Raw genomic sequence first — 27,919 nt, 5'->3', positions numbered from 1 at the left:
CAGTCTAGGATGGAGACCAAGTGGTGTGCATTTCCAGTTCATTGTAGATGCTACCAGTCGGGAGTGGGGAAGTATCTTGGGAGTACAGAGAAAGGGCATCTCATAAAGCTCTGGGTGTCAGGGCAGCATTTCACATGAAGGCTAAGTCCTCAAGGATGAATAACAATTAGGTGGGGAATTGGGGGGTTGAGTAATTAGGGAGCAGAAGTTTAGGTAATGAAGCCCTGAGATAAGGAGATGGTGGTTCATCCCAAGGGAGCATCAGGTGCCTGATAGAAGAGTGTTGCATGTTGAATTTGGGAAATGGGTTCATTGCAATGCGAATGGATTCTTAAGATTCTCTCAGTTCAGCCAAGAAATTTGAACTTTATCATGAGGACAATAGTGAGCTACTGAAAGGTTTTAAACTGATGAATTACATAGTCAGGTTTATTATATTTTAAGAACAATCACTCTTGGGACAGGGTGGAAAATGGGTTCAAAGGACTAATTTAAAGGCTCTTATAATAACGTAGGTGAGAGCTGGTAGAATCCTGAACTTAATATATTGGCAGTGGGGATAGAAGGAAGTGGATACAACAGAAATTAGTGATTGATAGATGTCGGTGGGAATGGAGGAGTCCAGGTTTTGGGAAACAAGGATATTAGGCATATAATGGGCACCTATTGAATTGAACCCAAATATTTAGTGAATTGCTATGTAAAAGGAAGTCTATACTTAGGAAAACTAGTCTTTGCAGAATGGCTCCTTTTTAAGGAAGCTTGAGTTCAGAGAGTCCTTTGTATTTTGTATCTGGTGGATTAAAAAAAGTACTCAAGAGCTTAGGAAGACAAGCCAGTGTGGTTTTTTCCTTTTGTGTATTTCGATATTATTGTTTTTTAACAGCAGGAATCAGTTGTATGTTTTCCTACTTTCAATTCCTGAACTGAAATATCCTTTTTCTAAAATATCAACATACAAAGGTTCACAGCAATGTCTTTCCTTTTCCTTCATTTACAGTTTTGATGTGGACAATGGCACATCTTCGGGACGGAGTCCCTTGGATCCCATGACCAGCCCAGGATCTGGGCTAGTTCTCCAAGCAAACTTTGTCCACAGTCAACGTCGGGAGTCCTTCCTGTATCGATCTGACAGCGATTATGACCTCTCACCAAAGTCTATGTCCCGGAACTCCTCCATTGCCAGTGACATGTAAGTGTAAGGGTAAGCAAAGAAAAGAGGGTGCTCTTAGAGAAAATCAAGTAAGTTTATCTCTAGAGATGATAAAACCACTGATATTTGTGCATTCCAATGATGCACAATAGAGATTAAATATCTCCAATTTAAAAAGAAGGGTGGCTAAAATTATACAGGCTGAAGATAAATGGTAGATTGAATTTGAGTACACTGTCACTCTTGATAAGAAGCATTTATTTTCCCTAAGAATACATTGCCTGGGAAAGTGGGAATTAAATTTTTACTGGAGACATTTACACTTAAAACATTAACTTGTATCTATGTAGGACCTGAGTTTTAGCTACTCAACCTCGTGAATATTTTCTAATATTTTGAAAAGCTTTAAACTCAGTTGGAGAATCCCTGTGATATTGGCATCAGTAGCACTTTGATTATGTCTCAGTTAATGTACCGTGCAGATGTTAGCGCTGGTTTGCCAGATCATTTGAGAGATCTTTGTGGAGGTTTGCCTAAATTAAACCATTTTTGGAATATTAATCACTGGAGGCAAGCACAGAACACATTAGACAAACTCGAATATCATTTGAGACATGGCACAGCTTGGAAAATAATTAGAACTGATAAGTAAGTTCACAGATCATATACCATCACTAGCTCATTTTCTCAGCACATTCCATTCTTGTGTTTACTGTGGTGTTCATTAGTTTCCTAGTTTCTGGTGGTTTCTATATAGGACCTCTTATGCAATGCCTGGGCTGTCATTTGTGGTAACTCTGCCTCTATGTAGACTTAGTCACTCCTGCCCTAGACATTTGTCCAATAATATCACCATCTTCTCATGACACCAACTCGAAGACTCAGGACAGGTTGCTGTACATCTGCTAGGAACTGTATGGGGCTCCTGCCAGTCCAGTGTTATTCCGGATAGTCTAACAGATCATCGAAGTATCCCAGTGAGTCTCCGTGGGACTCTAGAAACAGAGTTGTGCTTTACTTGTGTTCCTAACCTGTAGTTCTTGGCTGACATTTATTAATGGTTATAAAATGATAATACTCTCTTCTCCGTAGGAATGAGCAACTAAAGTACAATCATTTTGATGCAAATGCTGAATGATTAAATCCCATTGTGTAGCTGCCCATGTTTGAAGCATGGCAGGAGATACAAGAAAATTCTAAGACAGGGTTCTTGATCTCAAATAACATAGTCTTTTGAAATTAAGCCTCAGATCAAATAATTAGTGGAAAAGACAGTATGTAAGTCCTAATTTGCATCCTTGTGGGCTATAGGTAAAAGCTTCTCATCACCTACCCCTAATTATGCACAGATCTACACCATTTTTCTAAAACTATCCAGTCTACTCTCTTTTTATCTGGTTTTTTTTTTGAGGTGGGGGCAATAAAACTTCTTCCATAATTTTCTCTCTCCACGTCCTCCCACCTGCACCCCAAGATCTACATCTACTATCTGTATTTCTTTACATATTATGTTGCTTTAGCATTCTGAAATCTATCTTCAGTTTATATTGACCTCTGAAAATCCATTAATTCAAGGACTATTTATCAGTCACCCCTAAAGAGGAAGACATAGTGCCAGTTATTAGAGGAAAGACGAGGTGCATTTCCTCTCCTGGCGGTCACCATTGTTGTGTTCTTCCCTCCTGCTCACAGACCTCTTCTCACCAGCTCCTCTGATCACCCCTTAACATATTTCCCCAAAGTATAGCCCCTGACCCTCCAGGGTTCGCTTTAGAAAACTTTTTTGTATGGGTTCAACCATCAGCTTTCATCAGATGACTTCCTGCTCAGTGTCTCTGGCCCTGCAGCGTCAGTTGAACTCCCGATCTATAGAACTGATTTGCCTTCTGGAAGTTTAGACTTTCTTGTTCAGCTGTTCCTTCACTCTCTAATTAGTACATAGTCATCATTAGTTCGTTGCACTGATGGTTTCCACTCTTCTTCACTCCAAAACAACTTCCTTTTCCCATTGGCTCTATTTCTGGGTTATCTTTATTCCATTTTCTTAGGTTTGAAATATAAGAGTTTCATTTATTCATTCACACATAATGAAAATACTTAATGAGCAGCTACGGTATATTCAAAGCTCCCAATCTATACAGGAAGGGGGTGGGGGAGGGGGAGAGCTGACACTTTAGACCCTTTTAATAAAATGTGGTGAGCACTATCCTTGGGGCATTTACAAAACCATGAAATAGAAGGAGAGGAGAAGGAGAGTTTGCCAGACAGGGAGCAATATTTGGATAATGTGAGGTAAGTAAAAATCATGGCTCAATTAAGGAATGACAGTCTGGTTGGAGTGGGTAGGGAAGAAGATTGGAACACAGTCTACAGGACCTGAGAGCCACAGAGGATTCTAGCTGGGATCACATGATCACATTCTTCTGTTTTGGGGGGAGGGGTGCTGCAGGATTTTTTGTTGTTGTTGTTATTTATTTGGGAGGAAGGGGTGGTAATTAGATTTATTTATTTTTAGAGGAGGTACTGGGGATTGAACCCAGGACCTCATGCATGCTAAGCATGTACTCCAGCACTTGAACTATATCCTCCACCCACACTCTTGTTTTTGTTGCTTCTGATTACTCTGTTGTTGAATGATTGGAAAGAGTGAAGTGATTATAGGAAAATAGATTGTGTTGAAATTCACAGAAACAAAGCAGGCTAAATAGGGTGGAGGCTCAGTCAAGGCAGTGGTGGTGGGATGATGAGGTTGGTCCCAGATAGTAGAGGCAAGAGACTTACAGAAGTGTGTGTGTGTGTGTGTGTGTGTGTATGCGTGCGTGCGTGTGTGTGTGTGTGTGTGTGTTGGAGGACAGCCAGCAGGCAAGGAGAATCAGAGAATGCTGAAGTTTTGACCCCAAACAAGTAAATGAACAGTGATATTGATGTGAGGAACACAGGAGAGAGAGTGGACAACATAATGACATGATGAATTTGGCTGTTACATGATGAGGCTAGAATTCCAGGAGAAACAAGACAACAGTTAAAGGATGAGGACAGAGAACAGAAACAACAGTGAGGAGAAATTTGAAGAGCCAGTTGCCTTCTATAATTAATAGGTTTGGGATGACCACTGGGAAAAGGATCTTAGTGGGGTAAATTATTAGAAGAATTAGTGAAGGAGTGAACTGAAAGTGGAGCTATCAGCAAGTGCAGGCATCTCTTTTAAAGGATAGTAAGTTAAAGAGGAAAAAGAACTAAAGCTGCTTGAGGCAGAAGTGGATTCAGGGAAATTTAAAAAATTTAGGACACCTAAGCTGAGGGAAGCAGGGGTTATGTTGGAGCTGTAGCTGCTGACAAAACTATGATCATGAGTTCAAGTAAAGCGACTAACCTTGGAAAAGTGGTAGGGACAAGTACTGCATTCTTTAGAACAATGAAAAACAAATGAAAAGGAGAAATATAAATTTGGAGATGGAGGGGTAAAATGTTTTGAGAACTGGTGGCTAATGGTCTCTACTTTTTCATGCAAGCGGAAAGCTTAGCCATCAAAAACTAAAGGAGAGAGGGTAGGGCAGCTTGAGAACTAGGGGGAAGCTTGAGAGCCAGACTGCAGATCACAAAGAGGACAGAAGAGGGATGAGCAGAAAAGCAAATTGCTGAAAAGCCCTGTAGATAATAATAAATAATGCTGAATGGATGGATGGATGAATGACCAGGCTGAAAGTCATCTCCCTCAACTTCATCAGAGGTGAAACAACTTAGCTTGAGATAGAGACCAGGCACAAACTCTTGGTGAGCTAGTGGACCCGGTTTTACAATGGTTATGTATTTTGTTTTCTAAAATTAGAGAAAACTGGTTTTTGGATACCAGTGTGTACCCATGCATTTTATGAAAAGTCTATAATATTTCACATTTGAATAGTGCTTTTGTTTCCAAAGTAAGCTTAGCGCAAGGATGGCCTCGTTTTCCCCCGCACCTAGTCACGAGTTTCTTTATCTGATCAGACTCCTGTAAGAGTGACAAATCTAATTAGACTGTGATGCAACTCTATATTTTGCTGAGAAATAATGTCTTGATATGTTCAGCTTTCCCATTTCTCCTGGGTATTTATGTTGGAGCAGTAAGGTTTCCCTTTGACACTAAGTGGCTCCTGGAAAGCATTCTTTCTACCAGGAAGATGAAATTTCTCTGAGAAACAAGATGAATAGAATAAGTAACTACCATTTCCATCTTTAATCTGGTAATACACATACCACTACACATAAAGGATCTCCCCTTCTCTTATTTGACATCACATCTGGCCATCTGTAAAGCTCCATTTTCTAACCTACTTCATGACAATGCTGGGAAGTTTGTTCAGTGTCTGTAATTCAACTGTACTCTTTACAGGGAATGATAATATCACGTATTTTAATTGCTTTTGATGATTTTAGACTTAACTGGTCTAGTTAAGCTTTCCTACTGAGAAGAGCCCTTAGAAATTTCAGATACAAACAGTACCAGTGAAGGTTTGTAATTCTCTGTTTGATGGATGAAATATTTTGGAAAACTCCTCTTTAAATTGAAATACAATTGTTTAATTCGTTGATATAGTGAAAAGGAAAATAATTACCTCGCATAAGACAGGATATCATTACCTCATCGTCTATAAATAGATACTAATTAAATAGCTGAGACACAAGAAGAAAATAAGAGCGATAATGGTAGTGATCAGTATTATAGCACACATTGGGTATGTGTGTCAGCCTTCATTTTTCTAAGTATTCACACCTGCGATCTCATTTGATACTTTCCACAGCCCTATGGATAGAATTATTGCCCCATTTTATAGATGAGAGAGCCAAGGTCCTGAGAGCTTTACCTTTTTAAAAACACAACAAACATTTCAATCATTTCTAAGGGAACATTATTTTGATAATGCCATTATAAACAAAGTGCTGTGTAGCAAAACTGATGAGAAACAGAAGTACCTGTGGACCAAATTCATTTGACCAAACGAATTATTTGGCACTATGGAAACTTTATTTTCAGTTCTTAAGGGAAACAAAGATACAAGCTCAAACTGGTCAGAGAAGTAGTAAAGAAAATATGCAACTGACTCTTGGAAAACATATACAAGTCTATAGACCAGGGTGAACTCAGCTTCTAAAAAATTAGCTTACATGAGGCAGAAGAGAAGTCCCTGGCAGCCTCTGCTCAGGGGACTGTCACATAGTTTGTTAAGTGTATTTCCAGTAGCAACTGAATTCTCAAGAATAGTAAGAAATACGACAACTGTTAGTATTAGCATGAGCACAGTAAAGAAGTAAATGCATGAAAAGTAAAGTTGAACTGTCACTAAGGGCAAAAAGTCTGTTGTAACAGTAGAAATAACTAGATACAGAAGGTGACCCAAGTGCTTCATGAAGAAACAGGAAGAAAATCACAGAATCAGTGAGTAATTACACAAAGCAGATGAAGGTTTTTTTTCCCCTCTAAATTCTTCAAATGCATTGAAAATGATTTTAATTTCTGGATAACAGTTTCTTCTGTTGTTGCCCTTTATCCAATAACAGAATGTTGTTTGTTTTTACACGTGTGCAGATATAAGCCACTGGGAAAATTATCAGTGACAAGACCAATCGTGTTTTAGTCATAAAACTGTAAATTTATTGAATACAAGTGCCTGTCAAACCATATCAGTTAAAAAGACTTTTCAGTCCATCTGGATAACGGGCCTCCAGTCCCCGTCGTCTGCTGAATAAGCACTAATGCACCGAATCCCAGGATGATCCAAGCAGCTCTTTATCACACGTACAGCAGACCAATCAATATGGGGGAGGGCATGGAAGTGTGGAAGGGGCAGCGAAGAGGAGGTGAGTGGACAGAATGCACCATGAAAAGCTGAGGCACACTTGGCCGTCTAGCTAGTTGGTCCTCCCCACCATGCAGAAGTATAGGGCGTCATGGATCAAGACTCTGGAGTGCCCCATGTGGGCATTCTGTCCCACCCGACACACCCCTACCCCACCCATCTCAGATTTATACGATTTCTTTAGTAGTTAGCAAGTCCCTCCCCACTTTTAAGCCTTTGTGAGTCTTCAGTCATAGCCATTCCTGGCTTCCTCATGTGACTACTGAGTAGAAGATGGTGTTGCCTCTAGTCTGAAAAAGGAGGAGTGACCACCTTTATATCTATTCATCAGTTCTATTACAGGTTACATTATTCTTCCTTAGTCTTACTAGGGTATCTCTAAAAAGGATGACATAAAAAGATACGCTGCGTTATGAAAGTTAGTTCTCACTAGATGGACATGAAAAGTTTGTAGCCACGCCTCACAAGATTTTTAGATCTCTTTAGCACTAAAGAGCATCTGCCTCTTTTCTAATCTCAATTTGCCATTTGAAAGTCCTCTAACATCATCTAAACACAGAAAGATGCTGTGATCAAATAATTCCTTCCCTAATTCCTGAATTTTCCCGACCAAGAGGGTGTCCTCACTTCACCACTCACTCACTGGTGTAAGAGTAATGAAACTAGGGCCAGGCTTCCCAAAGCATGTGCTGAGGTGGCCTGGGCCACCACAGGGAACTCACACGGGTGAGCCAGGGTATTTTTAATTTTCAAGGGAAACAGAAACATCTGGCAGTCAGCTGGAGGATTAACAGCTTGAAATAGTTCCCAGTTTCAACTTTGGATCATTACTTTCCATGACATCATAACTTTGCACAACAGGGTTGTTGACAGTTGCTGTGATAAGAAGCAAGTACTGCACAGAAGTCCACGTGGACCTGGAAGTGAGGGAGGGAGAGTCCAAGCTCGCCACCAGTGAGAAGTGGTGTAGGACTCAACAGGTGCTCAATGTGGAGATGAAACCTCATTGAATAGTTTGGACTAAATTCTTAGTAATTGCAACTGTTAGTTATTTCTTTTGGCCACTGGGGTGCTGTAAAAACAATTACTGAGATGCTAAGAGTGTCATGAATTGAGAAAGTTTGAGCACCTCTGGATTAAGGTGTTTATTCATGTTCTTAGGATCGGAGCTGAATCAGATCTCTGTGTGAAGAGAAATTTTGTTAAGAGAGAGAAAAAAATCAGATTCAAAGCCATGAACATCTTGATGAGCTCTAGAATTGAGAATTTATCCTATTCTTAGTTCTGTTAGGACCCTCACACAGGCAAAATACTTTATTATTATCAAAAGCAATATAATTTTGGTAACGAGCCAGATAAACCAGGCTTTTTCTTCCGTTCCATGGGGATTGTCAAGTTACTATTATTATGATGTTGTAGTATTGATGCAGACACCAAACTCACAATAGCCGTTAAATCCCAAGATGGCTCTTGACAGAATACTCTAAGGTCATGGGCTACTAAAATACCGTTTTGCTGCCTTTTTTCCTTTTACTTTTTTAAAAATTCTGCTTTTTTGTCCAGTCACTGGGGTCATTTTATTTCTAGCTCAAAAAAAAAAAAAGCAGTTCCATAAATGATAAAATAATACTTATAAATTAGGTAAACATACTTATTCAATTTTTGAATTGAGAAATTAAATATAGCAGCTGAATACACATTTATATTCCTAATTCCATACTTAAAAATCATAAAAGGGAAGTTCTAATATTCTCACATGTTAAATGGCCATGTTTGTTAACACCACAGGGTAAAAATAACCAATTTTAATGCGTTACTACAGCGTCTGTTTGGGTGTTATTGCACGGTGCTCCAGTAGTTAAAATAACAAGGGAATTACGTTATGTGTTCTAATATCCCTTGGTTATCACTGCCAAAGTAAAAGATAGATCTTTGGGGTCTCAGGGGACATGGAGAGATGAATATTAGTTAAGAAAAGTTTCTAGAGTAGAGGGGAAAAGAAATGGAGATTCACCAAACATATTGTCATTCATTATTTTCTTGATAAGACTACTGCAATTCTATTACATCTTTAGGAGAATCTGCCCTAATATTTAGCACACAATTTTCTTTCCTGAATTTCCTTAATGCCCTGTATGCTCCTCAGTGTTTGGACTCTCATTTTAATTGTGAAAAGAGAAAAATACAGAAAAATAGTCACCTGAGTGTTCCTCAACTCTCATACCTAAGAGAAAAGGGCAGGGTAAAGATCAACTATTTAAACCTGTAAATGACTGACTGTGCAGTTACACTTTAACCTCAGACTTAATGCTTTACAGAGGGTAACATCTTTTTTAAAAATGTGGGGAGAATGGTAGCTTAATAATTAAAGTGATTACCCCACAGTTTTAAGATATTAGATCCCCGTTAGAGAGAAAATTTGAATCAAACTTGATCAAGGAAGAGCTGGCTTATTTTTCAGTGTATACAAAGAATATAATCTCTAAGAGCAAAGAATGAGTAAAATTAACTACCCAACTAAAATTAGGAAAATTTGAAAACCATCTTCAATGAAAAAGGCTAGCACAGGGACCTGCAGAGTGCTCTCAGGACAATGTGGTCCTCAATGAATGAGCTGAGTTGAAAATTATGGGCGCTTCCTGCCTTCTTGACTTGTAAGGGACAGATGGCCATTATACAAGAGGGTCTAGTTATGTCAATTATAGATACTGTGCCTGAGGGCTCTCACTTGCTTGTTTATCCCAGCACTCTTTCCTCTATGTCTTAAAGAGAACTAAAATCAAAACTGTGTTCTCTTTCATTATGCAATGAAAATTTTCTGAACTTCAAATCTTGTAGTGGGTGGTAGGAATGGGGAGGATGGTGATAGGTCAGGGGAAAGAAGAAAGTTGATTTCAAATGGAGGTAGCTTTTTTCTTCTACCACATTCTAAATAAGTGTGTTAATTGGCTGCATTCTTGAATGAGAGTGTCATGTTTTTACTCACTCAGCAAATATTGACAGTTACCTCCTCCATGTCTAGGTGTTGTTTGAAGACACCATTGACCCATGAAAACAAGACAAAAATTTTGTTTGGATCATGCATTCCTGTCATTTTTTTTAAATGTCTAAATACTTACCCAGATAGAAAGGGAGACTTACCCAGTCAATACTGAGATTCCTGTATGAATCCCTGTTTCCACTTACACATCAACCACTTTAAATATTTGTGAGTCTTAGATCCTTAGTGAGGTGTTCTCAGTGTCTCCTCCCCAGTTTTATGAGCCACATGAGGAAAAATGATCACACGACTGGAGCACTTGGTGATGTGCTTCTTGAGATAAGATCTACTAGGGACATTAACACATCATCCTTCACTAAATCCCTGTAAGATGAAACGTTGAAAGATATGCTGTTACAAATATGAAGAAAGGGAGCCTTCAACCAGACCCGTGCCTCTTCTTCAGAAAAATTCTAGTTAGGAATATTGAACACTGAGCTTTGCTATGAGATTCCTGGCACTTTGTGGCATGGTTGAGGTGAGAATTACTGAAGAAATATCCCCAATTATTCCATCTGCCCATGGCAGAGGTTCTCGGGCTTTGTGTCAACTTCCCACTGTCTTGAGACTTCAGCTTTTTCTTAACCTTGGATGATGAAAACGTTGTTGTCATTGACTACCATATAGTTATGTCTAGACATATGTAAGGCTTTAATTCCTACAGCCTCTCAATGAAAGCAGACAAATTAAAAGCAGAAATAGAAAGGACAGCTGTTTGCATCTCTGCAAGTGTGGGAGGCTGCACTGTGCCAGGAAATCATTGAAGCAGTTCAGTGCATGACACTGTGTGCTAGTAAACGTTATGCGTGGTCCCAAGACCAAGACCTTTTGGCTCATTGTTTCCCCTCCAGGGAGAACAGGGCTGCATGCAGATCTCATGTGTCCTTGTCTCTACATCCATCCCTCCTTTGAAACTTAGAGAACATTAGACTGAATTTGTTCTATCCACCACGGTCAGTTTTGTTTGTTTGGTTATTTTTTGTTCCTTTGTTTGATTTTTTTTTTTTTTTTTTTTGCCAGAAAAATCAGAAAACAAGCATTCTGGTTTATATGTTATCTAAAGGTCCCTATGGTGATTTTTTTTAAGTGCAATAAAATAAAACTTTCATCCAGTCACTATTATTTACAATTATGAGTACAGTTTTACAGAAGCTAAAAAAGAAGACAGTTGGTAAAAAGAACTCTTTTACATCAAATCATGGGATTAATTCCATGTGTCGACAACACATTTTTATTTTATGTCCTTTCATGTGCATTCTTTATCTTCAGTACATTGAGTTTCCATTCACTTATCCCACCTACTATAGAGATTAGGTAAAACTTCCTAACATGTTTCACTATTTTTTGGTGTTTTGTTTGTTTGTTTGTTTGCTTTACATTTATTTAAAGGTAACCCATCTTGTACTGTTTATCCAGGAAAGGATAAATGATGTTTCCTAGACAGGTGGCTTGTCTATAACCCAGCTCTCCAAACACAGGAGCACTTAGAAAATAGTGAAAGTATGTCTCAAAGGTTCACGGACAGACCTCGCAGTCATCAGTTCCAGTTCAGGATATTCACCAGGTCCACCCTGTTTCATCCTTTGTGGCTCTCAGTTTTTGTAGACTCACTGGGGAGTAATGTATATAGATAGGAATATATTCTTAGAATTGCCTGGCATCTGTATAATCTTTATAGTTGACATGAGAATCCTCCTGTGAAATTTAATACTTGATTCTCAAAACAAACATATAAGGAAGCTAGGGAAAATATCATTAGCTGAGTTTTAGAAATTACAAAATTCTGCTCAAAAGATCTGTCTCATGTGCGCTCACAACACATGTGCACGCACGCCATGAATCAGAATTCAGGCATCTTGACCCTGAATTTAGTGATTTCAATGAACAGCTGCTGCTAGACCGTATCTTTGGCATCTGTTGGCAGGTACAGTAGCCTCTAGATGAGAATATAATAAATAAGTATAGCAATTAAGCTAAAATCTTAACTTCCCTTTAAGGTGAAGAACCTTGATAGGCATCTGGGCAAATTTTTTCTACTCAGGGTCTTTGCCAAACTGTCAAGTTTTTTTTTATGTTAATATATCAATGTTCTTTTGCCCCCAAGTTTAGAGTAGATACTTTTTGTTCATTTGTATAAAACGTTGTCTTCCCTTGAAAGACTTATAAGTGAAGTTTTGCATAGATTGCTCAAGAGCTACACTGGTCAAGATGATAGCTACTAGCCACAGGTGACCTTCTCTGAATTTAAATTAATTAAAGTTAAAAAGATGTAAAATTCAGTTTCTCAGCTGCACTAGACACATACCCAGTGCCAGGAAGCCACTGTGGCCAGTGGATACTGTATTGGGCAGCAGAGAGAGAGAACGTTTCCATCATTGCAGAGATTTCTGTTGGACCATATTGTTCTAGAGTCTAGAATATGTACTTCTGTGGAGCTTCAGAATCATCTGAGTCCATCTGTGCGTGCAGAAAAGCAGCCTAGTGCAGTCGAAACAGCCTTTAAAGCCTGGGTTTAAATCCACCTTCACTGCCCATTCCTATGCCTTGGAATTTCATGACTCATTAAGACTTCAGAAACCGTCTGGGGGATGGACGCAGGGTTACTCACTGTTTATTTTGCCAGATAAAGGACTTTATTTATTTAACAAAGAAATTCCCATCAATATACACAGTCATTTTATTTTTAAAGGCATTTCACTTCATTTTTTTAAAAGGGGGAGGGGCATATTCTCAGAATAAGGGAGAATTTTCCAAAGGAATATGATTAGCTTTAAAAAAAAATCTTTTATTGTTTATATTTTTTAGGGGGGAGTAATTAGGTTTTTTCTTTTTGAATTACTATTATTTTTTTCAATGGAGGTACTGATGATTAGGACCTTATGCGTGTCAAGCATGTGCTCTACCACTGAGCTACACCCTCCCCTGGTTAGCTTTTCAAAGACCTCACTCCATAGTTCATGTCTATTCTCGCCTTCACAGGGACCAGTGAAAATTCTGTTGGGCAAGCACCAGGTCTCAGCCTGGCATTTGGAAACTGCTGAACTCTACCACTTGCCAAGGGCATGACCACCAATGAGTTACTTACGTTCTCAGAGCTGAGTTCCTTATCTTAGAATGGGAATATGAGCATCGATTTAATGCAGAGGCAACAGAATTAAATACCCTGTGTCAGTAGAGCTATGTCTGGTGCATAGTAGGCAGGCAGAAAATATACTGCTCTCACTCCTCTCCATTTGATCACACCCCTCCTTTTCTAGCTACCCTTAAATCTCTTCCCTGGGAACCCATCCTGGAGAAAAACCAAGAGGGCAGAGCCTTATGCTGATAAGGATGATGGTGGGTGTTCCCGCCTACAGTACCTTTTCCCCCCTTGTTTGAAATACAGAGGCAGAAAATCAGAATGCTTTCCCTAGGATTACATGCACATGCACACACAAAATATGTGCATAAACAAATTTGCATATAGATATTTGTATACCTATATACAAATATATCTATATAAATTCCATCTATATATATCTATATAAATATCTATATAAATTCCATCTTCCGAGGCCTTTGTGCCACATAACATGCATGCAATCTTGCTACACTCTGAATATGGATATATGATGTTTAACCATCAGCCAGAACTATCACCTGGGTGGGAAACCAAAAATTATTTTGTTTCAGTTTATTTATTATTTTATTTTAGGTTAGAAGGACATGAAAATCAGTAGGTGGACAAATTGTTTTGTTTTTTAAGTCATTTTGGTAATTTTTTTTTGCATTTATATGTAACTCTCCGTTAACTGTTGTCTTTTATTGTACATATCACCTTCATGAAATGTAAAATGTACTAGAGACTGGGCATTGTCTTGCATGTGTTTTTAGCCTTGATAAATGCCATGATAGATGCCAAATTGCACAGTGTTTAAATACAGACCCAGCAGAGTCATACCACCTGAATTTGAATCCTGGCCCCACTACTTAATGGGCGTGAGACTTTTTTGTCCTTCTTGGGCCTCCCATTCCTCATCTACAAAAAAAAAAAATGTAATAGGAGATAATCAGTGTCATGTGTTTTGCACAGTGCCTGCTATGTTTGATCATTTGATAAATGTTAATTATCCTTATTGTTTTATAATTATTCTAATTGAGATTATTACCATTATTATTTATAAGTTAGTTGGATATCTGTACTCTGATTTTTTTTTAAAATAATTATATTGAAAACTCATTTAAGAAATAAAAAATAATGGGAACGTATTACAAGGGCCCCCAGTGCTGAAAAGAACAAAACATTGAGTGACCTTACTGGGCATCAGTGAAAGAGGCATCAGGGTGAATTGCCACTCAAGTCTATTAGGAAGTTAAATTCAAGGGCAAAGAAAGTGTTAAAAGTACACAAGTTAAGCTGTTTCATCATAAAGTTAAGAACTTGGATGACCTCTTTCACCTGTTCTTATAGAATAGGTAAAAATTAGACTATTTGTTAAAACTGAGGAAAGGGTAGTGACTTGGTTTCTCTTTCGGTGCTAGTATAGAATATAAATACAATGGTGCTCTTCCAATGAGGGTGAACATTTCAACTTGATGACTAATAACTATAGTTAGCATTATAGAAAAACCGTCAGAGCTGTGTATATAGACACGCACATGTGGCTTGGAGTTTGACACTGAAAAATTTCAGATTGGAAGATACTGCCTTAAACAATACCGAACTACTTTAATTTTAATCTTATTAAAATGTTGTTGGACATTCCTGCCAAAATGCAAGTTCTGGTAGTTGTGAGTTTGGCCGCAGGACCCAGCTTCTGTGTTAAACTGATTACTTTAAGTCTAAGTGGCAATAACGTCAAAGAGGAGAATCACTTTCAGGTGTGGCCGAGGTTGGCTTTGTGATCTAGGAACTTTAGTCCCTGGGGTTCCATAAATGGAGATACTAGTTAATTTTTTTTTCTTTTGATTTACAGTGGAGCTAGTTCTAAATTAAAAGGCCAAGCAATGCAGAGAAGCCAGATCCTCAGGTGAATCTGGTACCAGTGAAGCAGAGCATTTCATTTGGTTTTTGTTTGTGTTAGCAGTATGCTGTCTACTGGGAGTTTATGGAAATCAAAATGCCTCCTTCATAAGTAATTTTAAAGGGTTCATTATATTCTTAAATGTGACATTTATAATTTTTTAGTGCCCACATTATTTTTTGGAAAAACATCATTTTACAAAATGATATCTATGGAAAAATATTATTTGATTTCACAAAATGTACTTTGGTAGCCAGATTTTCCAGAATACATTTATTGTCTGAAATCATAGTGTTGTGATGTTCATTAAAAAGGATAGCAACATAAAATATTTGATATAGAATTTAGTACTCAACAAACCCAATTTCTCATACAGTATTTTAATATTTTAGCTTTATCTTATGAGCGTTTTATCAAAATAAGCATGTTTCTTTTACAAGGTTATTTTAAAGAATGAATGAACTAACATGAATTTAAGTAGTTCATACAATTTACATTTTTTAAATTTTAAAATAGAATTAGTACTTACATTTTAATGCAATTTGGATCGACATCTACTTGAAAATTTTCGAGATTACTAAACATAGACCACAATCATTAAAAATGATTTAAAAGTATAAAGGCATGTTAAATTTTATCATGATTCAATATATTTAGTGTTAAAAGCAAGATATTAAATGGAATATACAGTTTGATCCTAACTGCATATGAAATCATGGAATCCATGAGGGTCATATATAACATTAATACGTGAGCTTACATACATCCAGAAGGAAAATGTTGCCAACAGTTATCTTTGGGTGGCTTTTTAATTTTTTTGTAGTTCCCAAAGTTTCTACAGTTAATGTACGTTTTACATTATATACATATATAAGCTTTTTAGAAATTCAGGTACATTGTGTTATGTATTTGCTTGTTTATTTTCTATGTCTGTACTTCTGTGAACATGGGAGTAAAGAGTGGTGAGTAGGGAAGTCCCTCCTGTGGTTAATTCTGGGGTGTCAAACAGGGCTATGAGAAGCATTTTTATGTTTTTTATGCATTTTTTTATGTTGGGCTCACTGAAATGTTTTTATTCACACAGTAAAAATAAGAACGTACTTGTTTCTCTAAAATTCTAAAAGAGGTGGATCAAAAGTGAATTGATGAAAAGGTGATGATTTTGAGTCTAAGGGAAGAAAGACACCAGGATTTCAAAATACCACTCTCTGTATGATTATCAGTTCCCAATCCTATTGACAAATTCCAGAGGAGAATGTCTTTCTGGTTTTGTAGCAACAGAGCGTGAAACAGAGGAGATCAAAAAGTTTGCACAAGATTCAGAAAGTAAGCCTCAGCCCGTGACCCGCCTTCAAAGCACCGGTTTATGCAGCCTCTTGTCATTTTGAAATCTGCAGTGTGTGGTCTTCAGAGGCCGCAGCTACTTTGTGACCGCTGATGATTTTTAGCATCTTAGGATTGGAAGTCTTCGCTCAATAAAGTATGAACTTTCTTCTAATTGACTGCAACTCCTTTTCCTTCTGGTTTGAAAATAATTAAGTGTGAAAAGTCGTTGACTAATGTGTTTCAAACACAATCTTGACATGAACTAGTTTACAAAACTATTTTCAGGTGCTGCTGTTGGTTGAACTTATTTCATAAGAGGGTAAGAGGCTTTCCCACATTTAAGTGCCTGAATCGTTTCTGGATCCCAGTGAGATCTGTGTGAGGGTTTTCTCTTTGATTTCTCTCTTTCGGTTTCTTGCCAATGTTTCTCGCTTCTTATTACAGACAGAATGAGGGCAGAAAATCAAGTACTGCAGTAAATAATACAAAAGCAGTGGAAGGATGGCCAAAGGCCTAGGGAATTGTTCTTGACTCAATATTGTCATTCCTATCTGGAAAAACAGAAACTCCAGTCGTGCACTGTTGACCGTCGAGTTCCCATGCCTCCAGTAGTGCTGGCCCAGGACTCAGAGAGCCTTCTCTTTGAGGGAGGGGAGAGGCTCCTTCCATCCCAGGGACTGGCGGTGGGGAGCAGGGCCAGTGACTCTGCTTCAGTCCACGGTAAACCAGGGCAGGCGACCTATAAAGACTTAGACAAAGATTTTTAAATTATATATTTGTTATATATTCAAAGATTTTTTAAGCCTTACATAATTTGACAAGAAAAAAGGATAGAATATTTATTGAGGACACTTGCCACTGAAATGCCAGAAATCATTTTACTGTGATTGAAAAAAAATGAGACAATCTTGAGATTTTTGGCAAAAACAAATTCTGAGCAATTGAAGAGTGAAATATCCCCATCACTAAAATTATAATTGACTTTCTTTAGGGTTTGACAGGGAAAGGAATCAAGACAAATTATCCTGCATATTGTATATTCTAAATGTATCTTTCACCATGCTTGGGAATGAAATACAACCAAGGATAGAATTCACTGTTTTAATAAATATTCACATCCTTTTCAGTTTAGAGTGATTCAGATCCATTCTAATTTGTGTGAAAAATTAGAAGACTTATTTCCAGGGATTAATTTCTGATAAATGATGTGCCTCGGTCAAGATGACTTAAGTTTAGAAAATAAACTTTGAAGTTGGGCAATTGTAAAGGAAAAAATGGATGAAAAGACTGTAATCGGGGGAAAATAACCCAGGTTTTATATTACTTAAATTTTAGCTATCTGAATAATCTCTCCAAAGAACAGATGCCCCTCAAAAAAATGTAGCTCTGGAATGAAGAGGGTGGAAAATAACACATGTTTCCTGGAAAAGGAGTTCCACCCTTTTTTTCTTTTTTCTTTTTTTTGCTTTTTATTTTCCCACACTTAGAATTTCAAGATCTCTGTAATTTGCCGATGATCTAATTATTGGTAACAATCCGTTTACTAACGTCATCCATAGGCTGCTTGTGCTCAGGCGAATTTCATGAGTGTTGTTTTAGGTCACTCAGGGCCTTTCCAGAATTGTTCACGAATGAGTGAACGGTTCCATTGCAATGTTCTCAGTGAGGGTCATGTCCAGAAGCTTTCTGGGTAGAGTAATTCCATTCACTTTTGATTAAAGAGCTCCAGCTAGCTAGATCAAGAAATGTCCCATGGAGATTATGGAAATTCTTTTCACGAACTAGTCACACTAAGAAATACTATGAAAGAACTCTGGGCTCCAGTTTCTCACTTCATCCAAATAGAATGTTGCACAACTTCCCTTGCCTTTCCCCGTCCCTCCAAGACGCGTCATGCTGACACCTTGCTCCTGCATCCTCGGCTCGCTGTAGCTCAGGTTGCTGAAACAACAGCACACACGGGGTAACATTCCCCCGTAACTACGGCGGCTGGGACGTGAGTCAGTTGAAAAGTTTCACTGGGTTTTTATTAGTCCATGATGTAGTCCCATGTCATCTACAGTGCCAAGCCCATCGAGATTCACACACGATGATGCAGAACACCCAATGCTCATCACCTTTGCGTGTTATATGGTACAGGGACCTCTCACGGAAGCCACTGCCATAGCTGGCTCCTTCCACGGTGCCCCTCAGTAATACCTACAATAGGCAGCCAAGAGTAAGACTCAGGCCCTGCTGCTGACACTGCGCTTCTACTGTTGTAAATCCTGTGTGCTTAATAAGAGCCAGTGACTTTGGTTGATGACCAAGGAGCCCCTCTTTTCAACCCAGGAACTGGACAATGGTTAACACCCCAGAAGACACATCTTCACCCCCTCTGTGGCCAGGAAGAGCACGTGTTGAAGAATAAAGATGGAATTATTGTAATTCTCTCTGGGAGTTTATGAATGTGGAACTTAACTATTTACTATTGATTGAAAGTGGTTCTGGAGTGCTCAGTGACGTCTCACCTGGGATTTGGTTTGTTTTTCAGACATGGAGATGACCTGATTGTGACCCCGTTTGCACAGGTAAGCACAGCTGGGTCACTGGACAGCTTTCTCACTCCTTTGAAAATTTCATTGTGGGGATTAGTTCTGGTTCTTAATGTCATTCTAAATCAAACATAAGTACAAGTACAAATTCTGTGGTTCATTCAGTAATTTAAAAGCGGTGCTAGAGAATGTGATCTTGGCCATGTTGGTCTGTTTCCTGTAAACCCATAGACCCAAAGGGTGTCTTTGCTTCAAATTACAAATTATCTAAGTGACTTGCTTAAACGGGACCATATTTCCTTGTCTGACATAAGCACTTGAAGAGGAAAGCTATATCACAGATTAAATTACATTTAGTATAATTAGGTACATGATCAGTGCTTGAAATTCAGTATTCCAATTCAACCTGATGCTTTATTTACTCTTTTTTTTTTAACATGTTATTTGTCTAAAGATTTAACTGAGTGATGTATTTATGCTTATTTGTTCCTTTTAGGTATACAAGTCATGAAAATACTTAACCACATGACAGAATTGCTAGAAGGTGAAAAAACCATCTAAAGAAATCTGGAATATATATAAAGTGGTTGATAACCAGATATTTTTTGTAGAGGCCAGTGCTTCTCAACCCTAGCCACATATTAGAATCACCTAGAAAGTTTTTATCCCATGCTGCACCTCTAATCAATTGAAAGGAAAAATCTGGGGTTTGGACCCAGGTGCCTGTAATTTTTAAAGGCCTCAGTATTTTCTCAAGGATAGTTGAGAGCCCCTAGTATCAACAGACTAGGGACGGAATGGGACAAAACTGATTTAACCTGGGGCATGAACCAAGTGTAAAGTCAACGCTGTTAATAAGAAATGTGAAACACTGGAATATAAGTGATTCAGAAGGTTATAAAATTCATAATCAAGGCTATGTCAGAACTGCCTCTACTACCTTGAGCCACTCACTTAATTTCTCTAAGACTTCTTTTTTCAGTTGCGAAAATTGGGGGCTCAGCTGGATAAAGATAGGCAGGCCCCCATCAAAGCCCATCACCAACTCTGACTAAGTGAACGGACTTGGACAGGCCTGGTTTCTCCCTCTGCCCAATGACAGTTCCAAGACTACCCACCTCTGAGGTTGTCACGAGACTGAAATAATACCAAGCTCCTAAAATGCCCAGCACAATTTCTAGAAAATAAAAAGCTTAATGAATTTTAAGCATTGTTATCAGGAAAGGTCCTTTCAACCTCCAAAATGTCAAAAATAGGCATCGGTTTTAAAAGCTGCATAATGGCAGTATTCGGATAGCAGGGTTAGGTATGCTTCTTCCACTTTTTCAAGTTTTCTGAAATTTTTTAATTGTTATACCTTAGACCAAAAATTTAATGAGTCCATGAATAACAAAGTGTAACAGTGATCACTTTCATTAATGCAGGTAATTAAAAATAGATTGCCATCACCATCCCCTTCAGAAGCTTAATGTCTCACTTAAGGTCTTGCTAGAGATCATGAATTTTTTCTGAAAGCTGTATTTCTTGTTCAAAAAAATTAGTCTTTTATGTCTTAATCATATTTTGTGATAGCAAAATCGTATAAAGCTAAGGACTTTTAATTGGTTACTATTGAGAATCCATAACTTTATACCTCAGAGCTGAGAGCTGAGTAGATACAACAAATCATGCAAAATAATATATAAATCACCACCACCAAATGTAGAAACAATCATTCCAACTTGAGTTTATTTAGGTAGCTATTCTTCCTTCTGACTAAAATCTCTAGGTATTGTTGTAAGAAAAATATATGTGAATATATGGTAAATATGAAAAATTAATCTGTGTATACATTATCTTTTTATTTCAAATAGTATTTATTAATCTCCAACTAATTGATCAATAAATTTGACTTGGACCTTGCTATTAGCTCCCTGAAATTCTAAGGATATCTAGTCTTTTTATGTAATTAGACACTTTCTGTAGTATCCTTATAACCTCTAAAAATCTAATAGAATTTCAGGATACTGAGAAACATATATGTAAAATATCGTTTAGTCTATGTTAGTAAGCTGTTTAATTAAATAAGTGTGTACTAAATAACCCTGAAATTGGAACCTTGAATAAAAACCAACTCTGTGTAATTTGTAGGCACAACGTATGATGCCAGAAAATAATCCTCGAATCTATTTAGGAAAGTTTGCTTATGATTAGCTTAATGACTCATAACACCTTGCAGAAGGTGGTTATTGCCCCAGAGGCTGCAGATTTTTTTTAGTGGCTTCATCACAGTTTTCATAAGTAGCCTTTTACTAGGGTATATGATCCGGAAAGCTCTACTAGAATTTAAAAAAAAAAAAAAAAAGCCTGTTAAACCCTGAACAATTTTGCCACTAATAGAGCATCTTCGGGGAAGCAGGTATAAAAAAAAAAAAAGTCCAATAAGGGGCTGTTTGTTTATGGCCTTCTCTTAAGTCCAGTTGGGTACCACAAGATTATTTTGTTGACCTGACCAATAACTCCTCAAATGTTTAATACAGGCTAGAACATTCACCATTTAATGCTAAATATAATGATGCTTAAACTAAAAGACATTAGACATTAGATGTTTATGTCCCTTCAAGTGATACCAACATTATGTGGTCGAATATACCATAATTGCTTTCACCAGTAAGACAGAAGACAGTTGACGTCAGGGAAAAACGTTCATATAGCCCAAAGAATTCCCCCTTTTCCCAGAATGCTTTGGGGTTTGGAATTTCACACTAGATTCTTCTAGTGAAAAAGCCATAGCACTTTCAAACTAAAATCTTTTGCATAAAAAGTTTAGAAATGAAATGTAAGCAAAAGGAAGTAAAAGAAAATTCCCTATAATTCCAAACCCCAAAATAGGTACTATTGACATTTTACTTTAGACCCCTTTAGACTTATTTTTCTGTGCATATTTTCCTTCCCATAATTATTAAAAATGAGCCTCGCACCGTCTAAAGTGGTCAGAGGTCTCTTCCCAAGCCCGTCTCAGATTCTGCCCCTTTTTGAGGTCTCATTTCTTTATACCTGCATTCATCTCCAAAACATGAAAGGATCCCTCCCTGTTGTTTCCCAGTCATGGTTTCCTGTGAAGCTAAGATAATACAATCTTAAGTTATAAGAGAATTCAGAAAGACATGCAAGGTTGTATTCCACTTTGATGGACAGGGCTGAAACCTAAAATAGCGTGCATAGATGTCATCTTCAGCAAAGATCCTACATGTTCTATTCCCAAGTCTAAAACACTGTCAAGATGAGACATTCTTGACACTTTTCCACTTCCAGTTTCTTATTTTTCCCCCTATAAGCTCAGAATCTTTTTGATCTCCAGAAAAAATCACAGCTCTAAATATTTTATTTGTTTCCATTTTGAAATCTCTTCCTGTGTTTATGTTGAAATCTTTGGGTTTGGGTATTTCCTTAGTCTGGGTGTTGAGAAGGGATCTGAATGCCACGCCATTCCAACATGATGCCACTTGGCAACTGGCCTTTTCCTCCCAAAGGTGTAGTCACACTTTGGCCAGAGTTCTTGAGGGGACCAAGAAACACCGAGGAGGCACCACACTGATGAAGTTCAGGAAACCCTGCTTTGTAGTCAGTTGCCTCTAGCCCTGCCTGTCCCATTATTTATGATACGACTACCTTGTAAAAGTCTAAGTCCACTAGAATTCTCACCCAGAGGTGTGCAATGTTAAAAGAAGTGGACTCTTTAATTAAGAAAGAGACAGAAAATATCTAAATACTATCTTGGATCCCTGGAGAGACCTTCATGTCATTCAGACTAAGGAGATACCCCTAATTTTAAAATGCAGGATGGGGACAGTTGAGTCATTTCACCCTTACTTTTACTGAGATACAGAACCTGGTGTCATTTTAGGTAAAATGTACTGGTTATTAACCCTGTGGAACATTACGATTCTGCGGTAATTGGACATTATCAATTTTTTTGAATGCCCCTGTGTGTCTCTTCCTCATGTCACCCAGAAGAAGCAGTCTTTGGCCTCATCACTGAATCTAACGGGCTCTCCTTGCTGGGCTAGGAAAGAAGGAAATCATCACATTTTGGTGGCTTCTGCCTGTTAGTATTTTGTTTGTTTGTTTTGTTTTTTTTAATCCTTCATAAAGTAAATTTCAGTAGCATATTCTATGAATCTGAGTATTTTTTAGGTTGAACTATATGAAATCATCAATATTAAATCTTTGTTGATACATAAAAGAGCAGTTTCATATGGTTTTATCCAAAACATAATGTGGAGAGGTTTTCTATCAAAATGACCTCTCTATCTTGTAAATAATCATAATTTGGCTCCAGGTTTTTGCTGGAGGCAAAACCAAGACAAGGAATTTTTTCTCCCTCCCCATTTCCCCCACTCCATCCACCCCAAGGCCTGTGGCAACTCATGGTCTGTGTCTTAGTGCCATCTAGTGGTGTAAAGTGTATTTGGCGTGAAAAGCCTCAAAACTGTATCTTGTTATTTTTTAAGCAGGAGTTTTTAACAAGAATGTTATAGCTGCCTCTTTTTCTTAAAAAAAACCCAATCTCCTCCTTACATTTTTTCAAGAATTTATTATTGTATAAGTGTACATTTCTTTTAGGGTAGTATGTTCAGATGTTTAACTTTTTAATGAAGCTCACATTTTCCTGCTATTTTCAGTGAATCTTATTGGTTAATAAATGTTTAGAAATACCTAGGATAATCTTAAGATTACTGTGTGTAAATAGCATTTAATCCCTCTCATGGGCCAGTACATCTCTGGGCAAAAATTTTCTATTGCAGTGTCATCTTTCTTTCCTAAAGTGTATTATTTTTCATTGTTTCCAATGTATTTTAATCTTGACTGATTATACTTTTGCTTGGAGGGGCAGAAGAAAGAGAAATGACCTTAATTTTCTAACCATTGAACTGTGTGGGAGAAAACCTCAGGGACCTTTTTGGTTAGCAAGCATTAAAGAACGAAGATTATAGGCTCATGAGAGCTCTGACTACAGCTCTTGAAGGGTTGAATGTGAGGTGGGAAGGAGGTGAGACTTGCTCTATAATAAAAGCAAAGAATAATTGAACGCTAACTCAGGGGCTTATGTAAAACTATTTCTAGTTCCCCACCCCCTCGCCCAGCCTGCAGCAGCGGGTGCCTCGCTCTTTGTGTCCTGCAATGCAGGTAAGGGTAGAAAAGACTGACACAGTGCATTCATGGTGTAAACGCCCAGTATCACTCAAACTCGGCCCAGGGCAACACCCCCTTGCGACATCTGGTTGGAACTTTCATTTTTCCCTTCTGCCCGTATCATGGGTGTCATAGTGCAGAAGGTAATAGTTAATACTTAATATAACATTTACAAAATATTATTCATCCTAGCATCATGACAGTAGTGTAACACTTATGCACAGAGGGAATGGTACATTCACAAGGCTATTTACTACAGCAGTGTTTGTAAAAGCAAAACGTAAAAGATCATCTAAAAAGTCAAATGGATAATGGCAACAGGACTGAGTGGAGGAGGAGCTGAAAGGGAAATTTCTTTTTCCAGTTTTCATTTGGAAATATTTCATCGACATAAGAGACTATCTCTAGCAACTTTCCAAAATATAAAGAATAATGCTAATATCAACAATTTAAGAAATAGAATAGGACCAATATTTTAATGCCCCTAAGTGTCCCTCCCCAATGTTGTCTACCTGCCTCCTCTCAGAAATAACAATAATTTTGATTTTGTATTTGTTATTGAGGGAGAGACCATTTACTTTTGTTTAAATTCTATACCATATGACGATCTTGATTAGGTAAAAATAAATGTAAAGTTAAAAAATTAAATTTAAATTAAAACCCAAAATGAAAGACTCTAATTTAATATCTTTATTTTAACAGACTCAAAAACCTTTGTAGAGAATAACCGGGGGGGGGGTGTATATCTTTCATAAAGTCATGCTGCCTTTCAGATGAGTGTAGAACATGAATTACCCCCGGTACTGTTTCTACGTGCCCAGCTGTCAGATGTAGTGCACTTACTCTAATTTATTAGAATGAAGTTCTGAGAATTCTGAGGTCAAAATTTTGCCTAGAACAAGGGTTGATTAGAGGGTGCAACAATCTTATTTAAAATGCTTTAGTAGCGTATTTGACATTCACTTCTTAAAGCATAAATTCCGCCTGCATGATTTCATGACAGTGGATCGTTTGTAATTTCTTTCTGCATCATTCAAGATTTCATGCCCAGTGAGACATCGTGGTTTGATGTCAGCAGTTGGCTATTTGAATACTCCGTCATGGGCAGCGTGACCTTTCCACACTGTGAGCTGTTTATATGTGATAATGAGCCAGGTTTTTCCAGTGACTGAGCTAATCATGGTTGGCATTTTAGGAAACACCGTTAACTCCTTCAGGGGAGAATGCTGTAGGTCACTGTCCTTGGCATACTCAGTACCCCAGTGACTTACCAGAATAAATGCCAATTTCAAAAATGTCAGAGACATTTTGGCCTTAGAATAAAATTTAGACCGACTTCAGTCTAGGTTGATGCCCAATAAAAAAATTCTGAAAACAGTTCTGGAACCCTTGAAGCAGTTATAACTCTGACACCTCCTCCCATATTCTCAAAGAGAAGTAAATTCCTTATGCACGTGCCACATCATTAGTCCTGCAGGACATCGCTGTAATGGGCTAATATTCACTGAGTGCCATCGGTTTGCCAGGCACTCTTCTTGGCACCTGATCTGTCATTTCCTCTCATCTTCACAACAAGCCTGTCAGGTAGATGTCAGCTCCCTGGTTTACAGGTGAGAAACTAAGGTTCGGAGAGATGACGGCACTTTTCTGAGTTCACGTTCACACGTTGAATATGTAACAGAGCCAGGCGGTCTGGGTTGTTATGTGGTACCTAACAAAGCACCTGAGATCTATGTTTGAGGTCAACGTTCTGGTGGTCACCCAGATCACTCATGATCTCACCTAACGCAGGTCCCCCTCCTCCTGGGGGGAAACTTGCCCATTTTAAGAGAAAGTGAGTGGGGTAGAAGGAGATAGAGCTCTTGTAATTTCTCTTCCCCAGTCTTCTGATTCTTTGCCAATTTATAGTTTCACTAGAATTAGAAAAAGGAAGGGCTATAGAGGTAGGGGGACTCATGGTCCTGCCCTGTGTCTGTGGAAATGTTGTGTCTTTGTGTCAACAAATTTTTTTGAATGTTTTCTAGGGGCCAGGCTCTGTGCACATACAGGGTGGTCTCATTTTATTTGTGACCTTATAATTATTTTTTTAACTTTTTATTTTGAAATAATTTTGGATTTACAGAAAACTTGCTAACGCAGTACAGAGAGTTCCCATATGCTCTTCATCCACCTTCTCCTAATGCTAGTATCTTACAGAATCATAGTGTGATGATCAAAACCAGATAATTAACACTGGTGCAATACTATTAACTGAACTTCAAACTAAGCATTATATAAATTTCATCAGTTTTTCCACTAATTTGTTTTAACTTTGTAAGTGACCTTATAATTCTTGATTCAGATAACCTTAACAAAGAAAAGGATCTATTTAGTAGCTAGAATAGCCATGTGGCTAAAGTGAAAAAACAATTAAAATTTACTTAGCTTGCTGACTTCAAGATTATGACATTCTTGGTGAATTTTTGAAGAGAACTTGAGGGTAACTTTGTTTTCATATTGCCCCCAAAGTAAGACTTGCTTACTATTTTATATTACACTATTTACATTTGCACAAAATGCAGCAGCACTCATTGTATATTGCCAGGGACATGTAGTGGCTGAGGAACCCAGGAATACTGTGGAAACTGCTGCTACTGTCACCTTGTTCATAGACGTTGAGGAGAAATGTCTGAAAAATCCTTAAATCTGGCCTCTCTGGATTTCAAATGGGTACGTCTGAACTGTGCTAGGTGCTAGAAGATTCTTCAGTAGTATATGAAACCAAGTTGCAAGCAATATCAATTTTTCACTTAACAAACCATTTTTTACAATCACCAAACCATTTCAAATTCCATTAGAGAAGGCCCTATTTCAAGAAGTTTAAAGAATTCTTTTCTTTGTTGTAGGTCTTGGCCAGCCTTCGAACCGTACGAAACAACTTTGCTGCATTGACTAATTTGCAAGACCGTGCACCTAGCAAGTAAGTTATTTTTTTTTACCCCCTCCTTCTGGCTGACCTTTCATACAGTGTTTCCTGAATTTGATTGAACTCAAGGCAATATATTAGATTTCTCTGAATCATCGCCATGTTCTCTAACCATTTACACTAAATCATATGATGTCCTGTTAATTTTCTATAAATACTTTGCAGTGATGCTTCTAATATCAGAAGTGAAACAGGATGACAAATAAATATGGTGATTCCATCTGTCAGAAATCACCTGGTGTAATCAGTCCTCTGCCCAGTTATTTACACGCAGGGTAACTTTATAGTTTTGGCTTACTTCATAAAGCAACCATGGGCAAATAATGTCTTCAAGCCATAAAGCCAACCCAAAGTCAACCTCTTAATTCTAAAGCAACCATTACTTGGAGAAGCGTCATATCATAGCAAAGGTCTCTAATTCTCCTGCTGTTACTGACTCAGATCAGCAGCATCATGGAATAATTAACAAAATTGGAATTTATGGAATAAATTGGGATTTATGGAATATCAGAGACTTATGATTGGAAGTTATGGAATAATGGGAAGCATTTGAAAGAGAGAAAGCTGAGATGAAAAATAATTATCACTTGGGCATTCTAATATAGGTGGAAAATGCAAAAAAAATTAATTTTCCAAGATTAAATGGATGACTGATTCGTCATTCAGATGCAATTATTGTGACAATTTATTATGAACAATAAAATATTATCATTAAAATACCAGCTCCAAAGAATTTTCCAGGAGAAAAGAAAACACATTTCTTTAAATCTGTATTAAGAGGACAGTGAATAGAAATTTACTTGGAATTATAACTTATCTAAGCATATAAAATTTTGTTGTAGCTACAACTTCTTAAAGAATGCAAAATCTAAACTTTCCATCCCAT

At 37.8% G+C, this 27,919-nt stretch overlaps 1 protein-coding gene across 6 annotated transcripts in view; it reads left to right on the top strand.

Moving 5' to 3' along the window:
- The window catches only part of PDE4D (phosphodiesterase 4D), a 1,348,493-nt gene that overhangs the window by 1,144,075 nt on the left and 176,499 nt on the right, over positions 1 to 27,919 (top strand). For 5 of the 6 annotated variants that reach the window (XM_010966266.3, XM_045525075.2, XM_074358671.1 and 2 more), the window contains 3 exons: positions 1,001 to 1,192; positions 18,893 to 18,929; positions 26,954 to 27,027. In XM_010966266.3, the coding sequence (XP_010964568.2) occupies positions 1,050 to 1,192; positions 18,893 to 18,929; positions 26,954 to 27,027 (254 nt within the window). In that variant the 5' untranslated portion in view covers positions 1,001 to 1,049. Of the gene's footprint in view, positions 1 to 1,000; positions 1,193 to 18,458; positions 18,783 to 18,892; positions 18,930 to 26,953; positions 27,028 to 27,919 lie in introns of those variants that run through there. The other variant, XM_010966269.3, reaches the window with a different exon arrangement.

The sequence above is a fragment of the Camelus bactrianus genome, chromosome 3 (genome assembly GCF_048773025.1).
Source record: "Camelus bactrianus isolate YW-2024 breed Bactrian camel chromosome 3, ASM4877302v1, whole genome shotgun sequence".
In the NCBI taxonomy this organism is placed as follows: Eukaryota; Metazoa; Chordata; class Mammalia; order Artiodactyla; family Camelidae; genus Camelus; species Camelus bactrianus.
The sequence above is the reverse complement of the archived record's forward strand: the minus strand, read 5'-3'. Positions and strand labels throughout refer to the sequence as shown.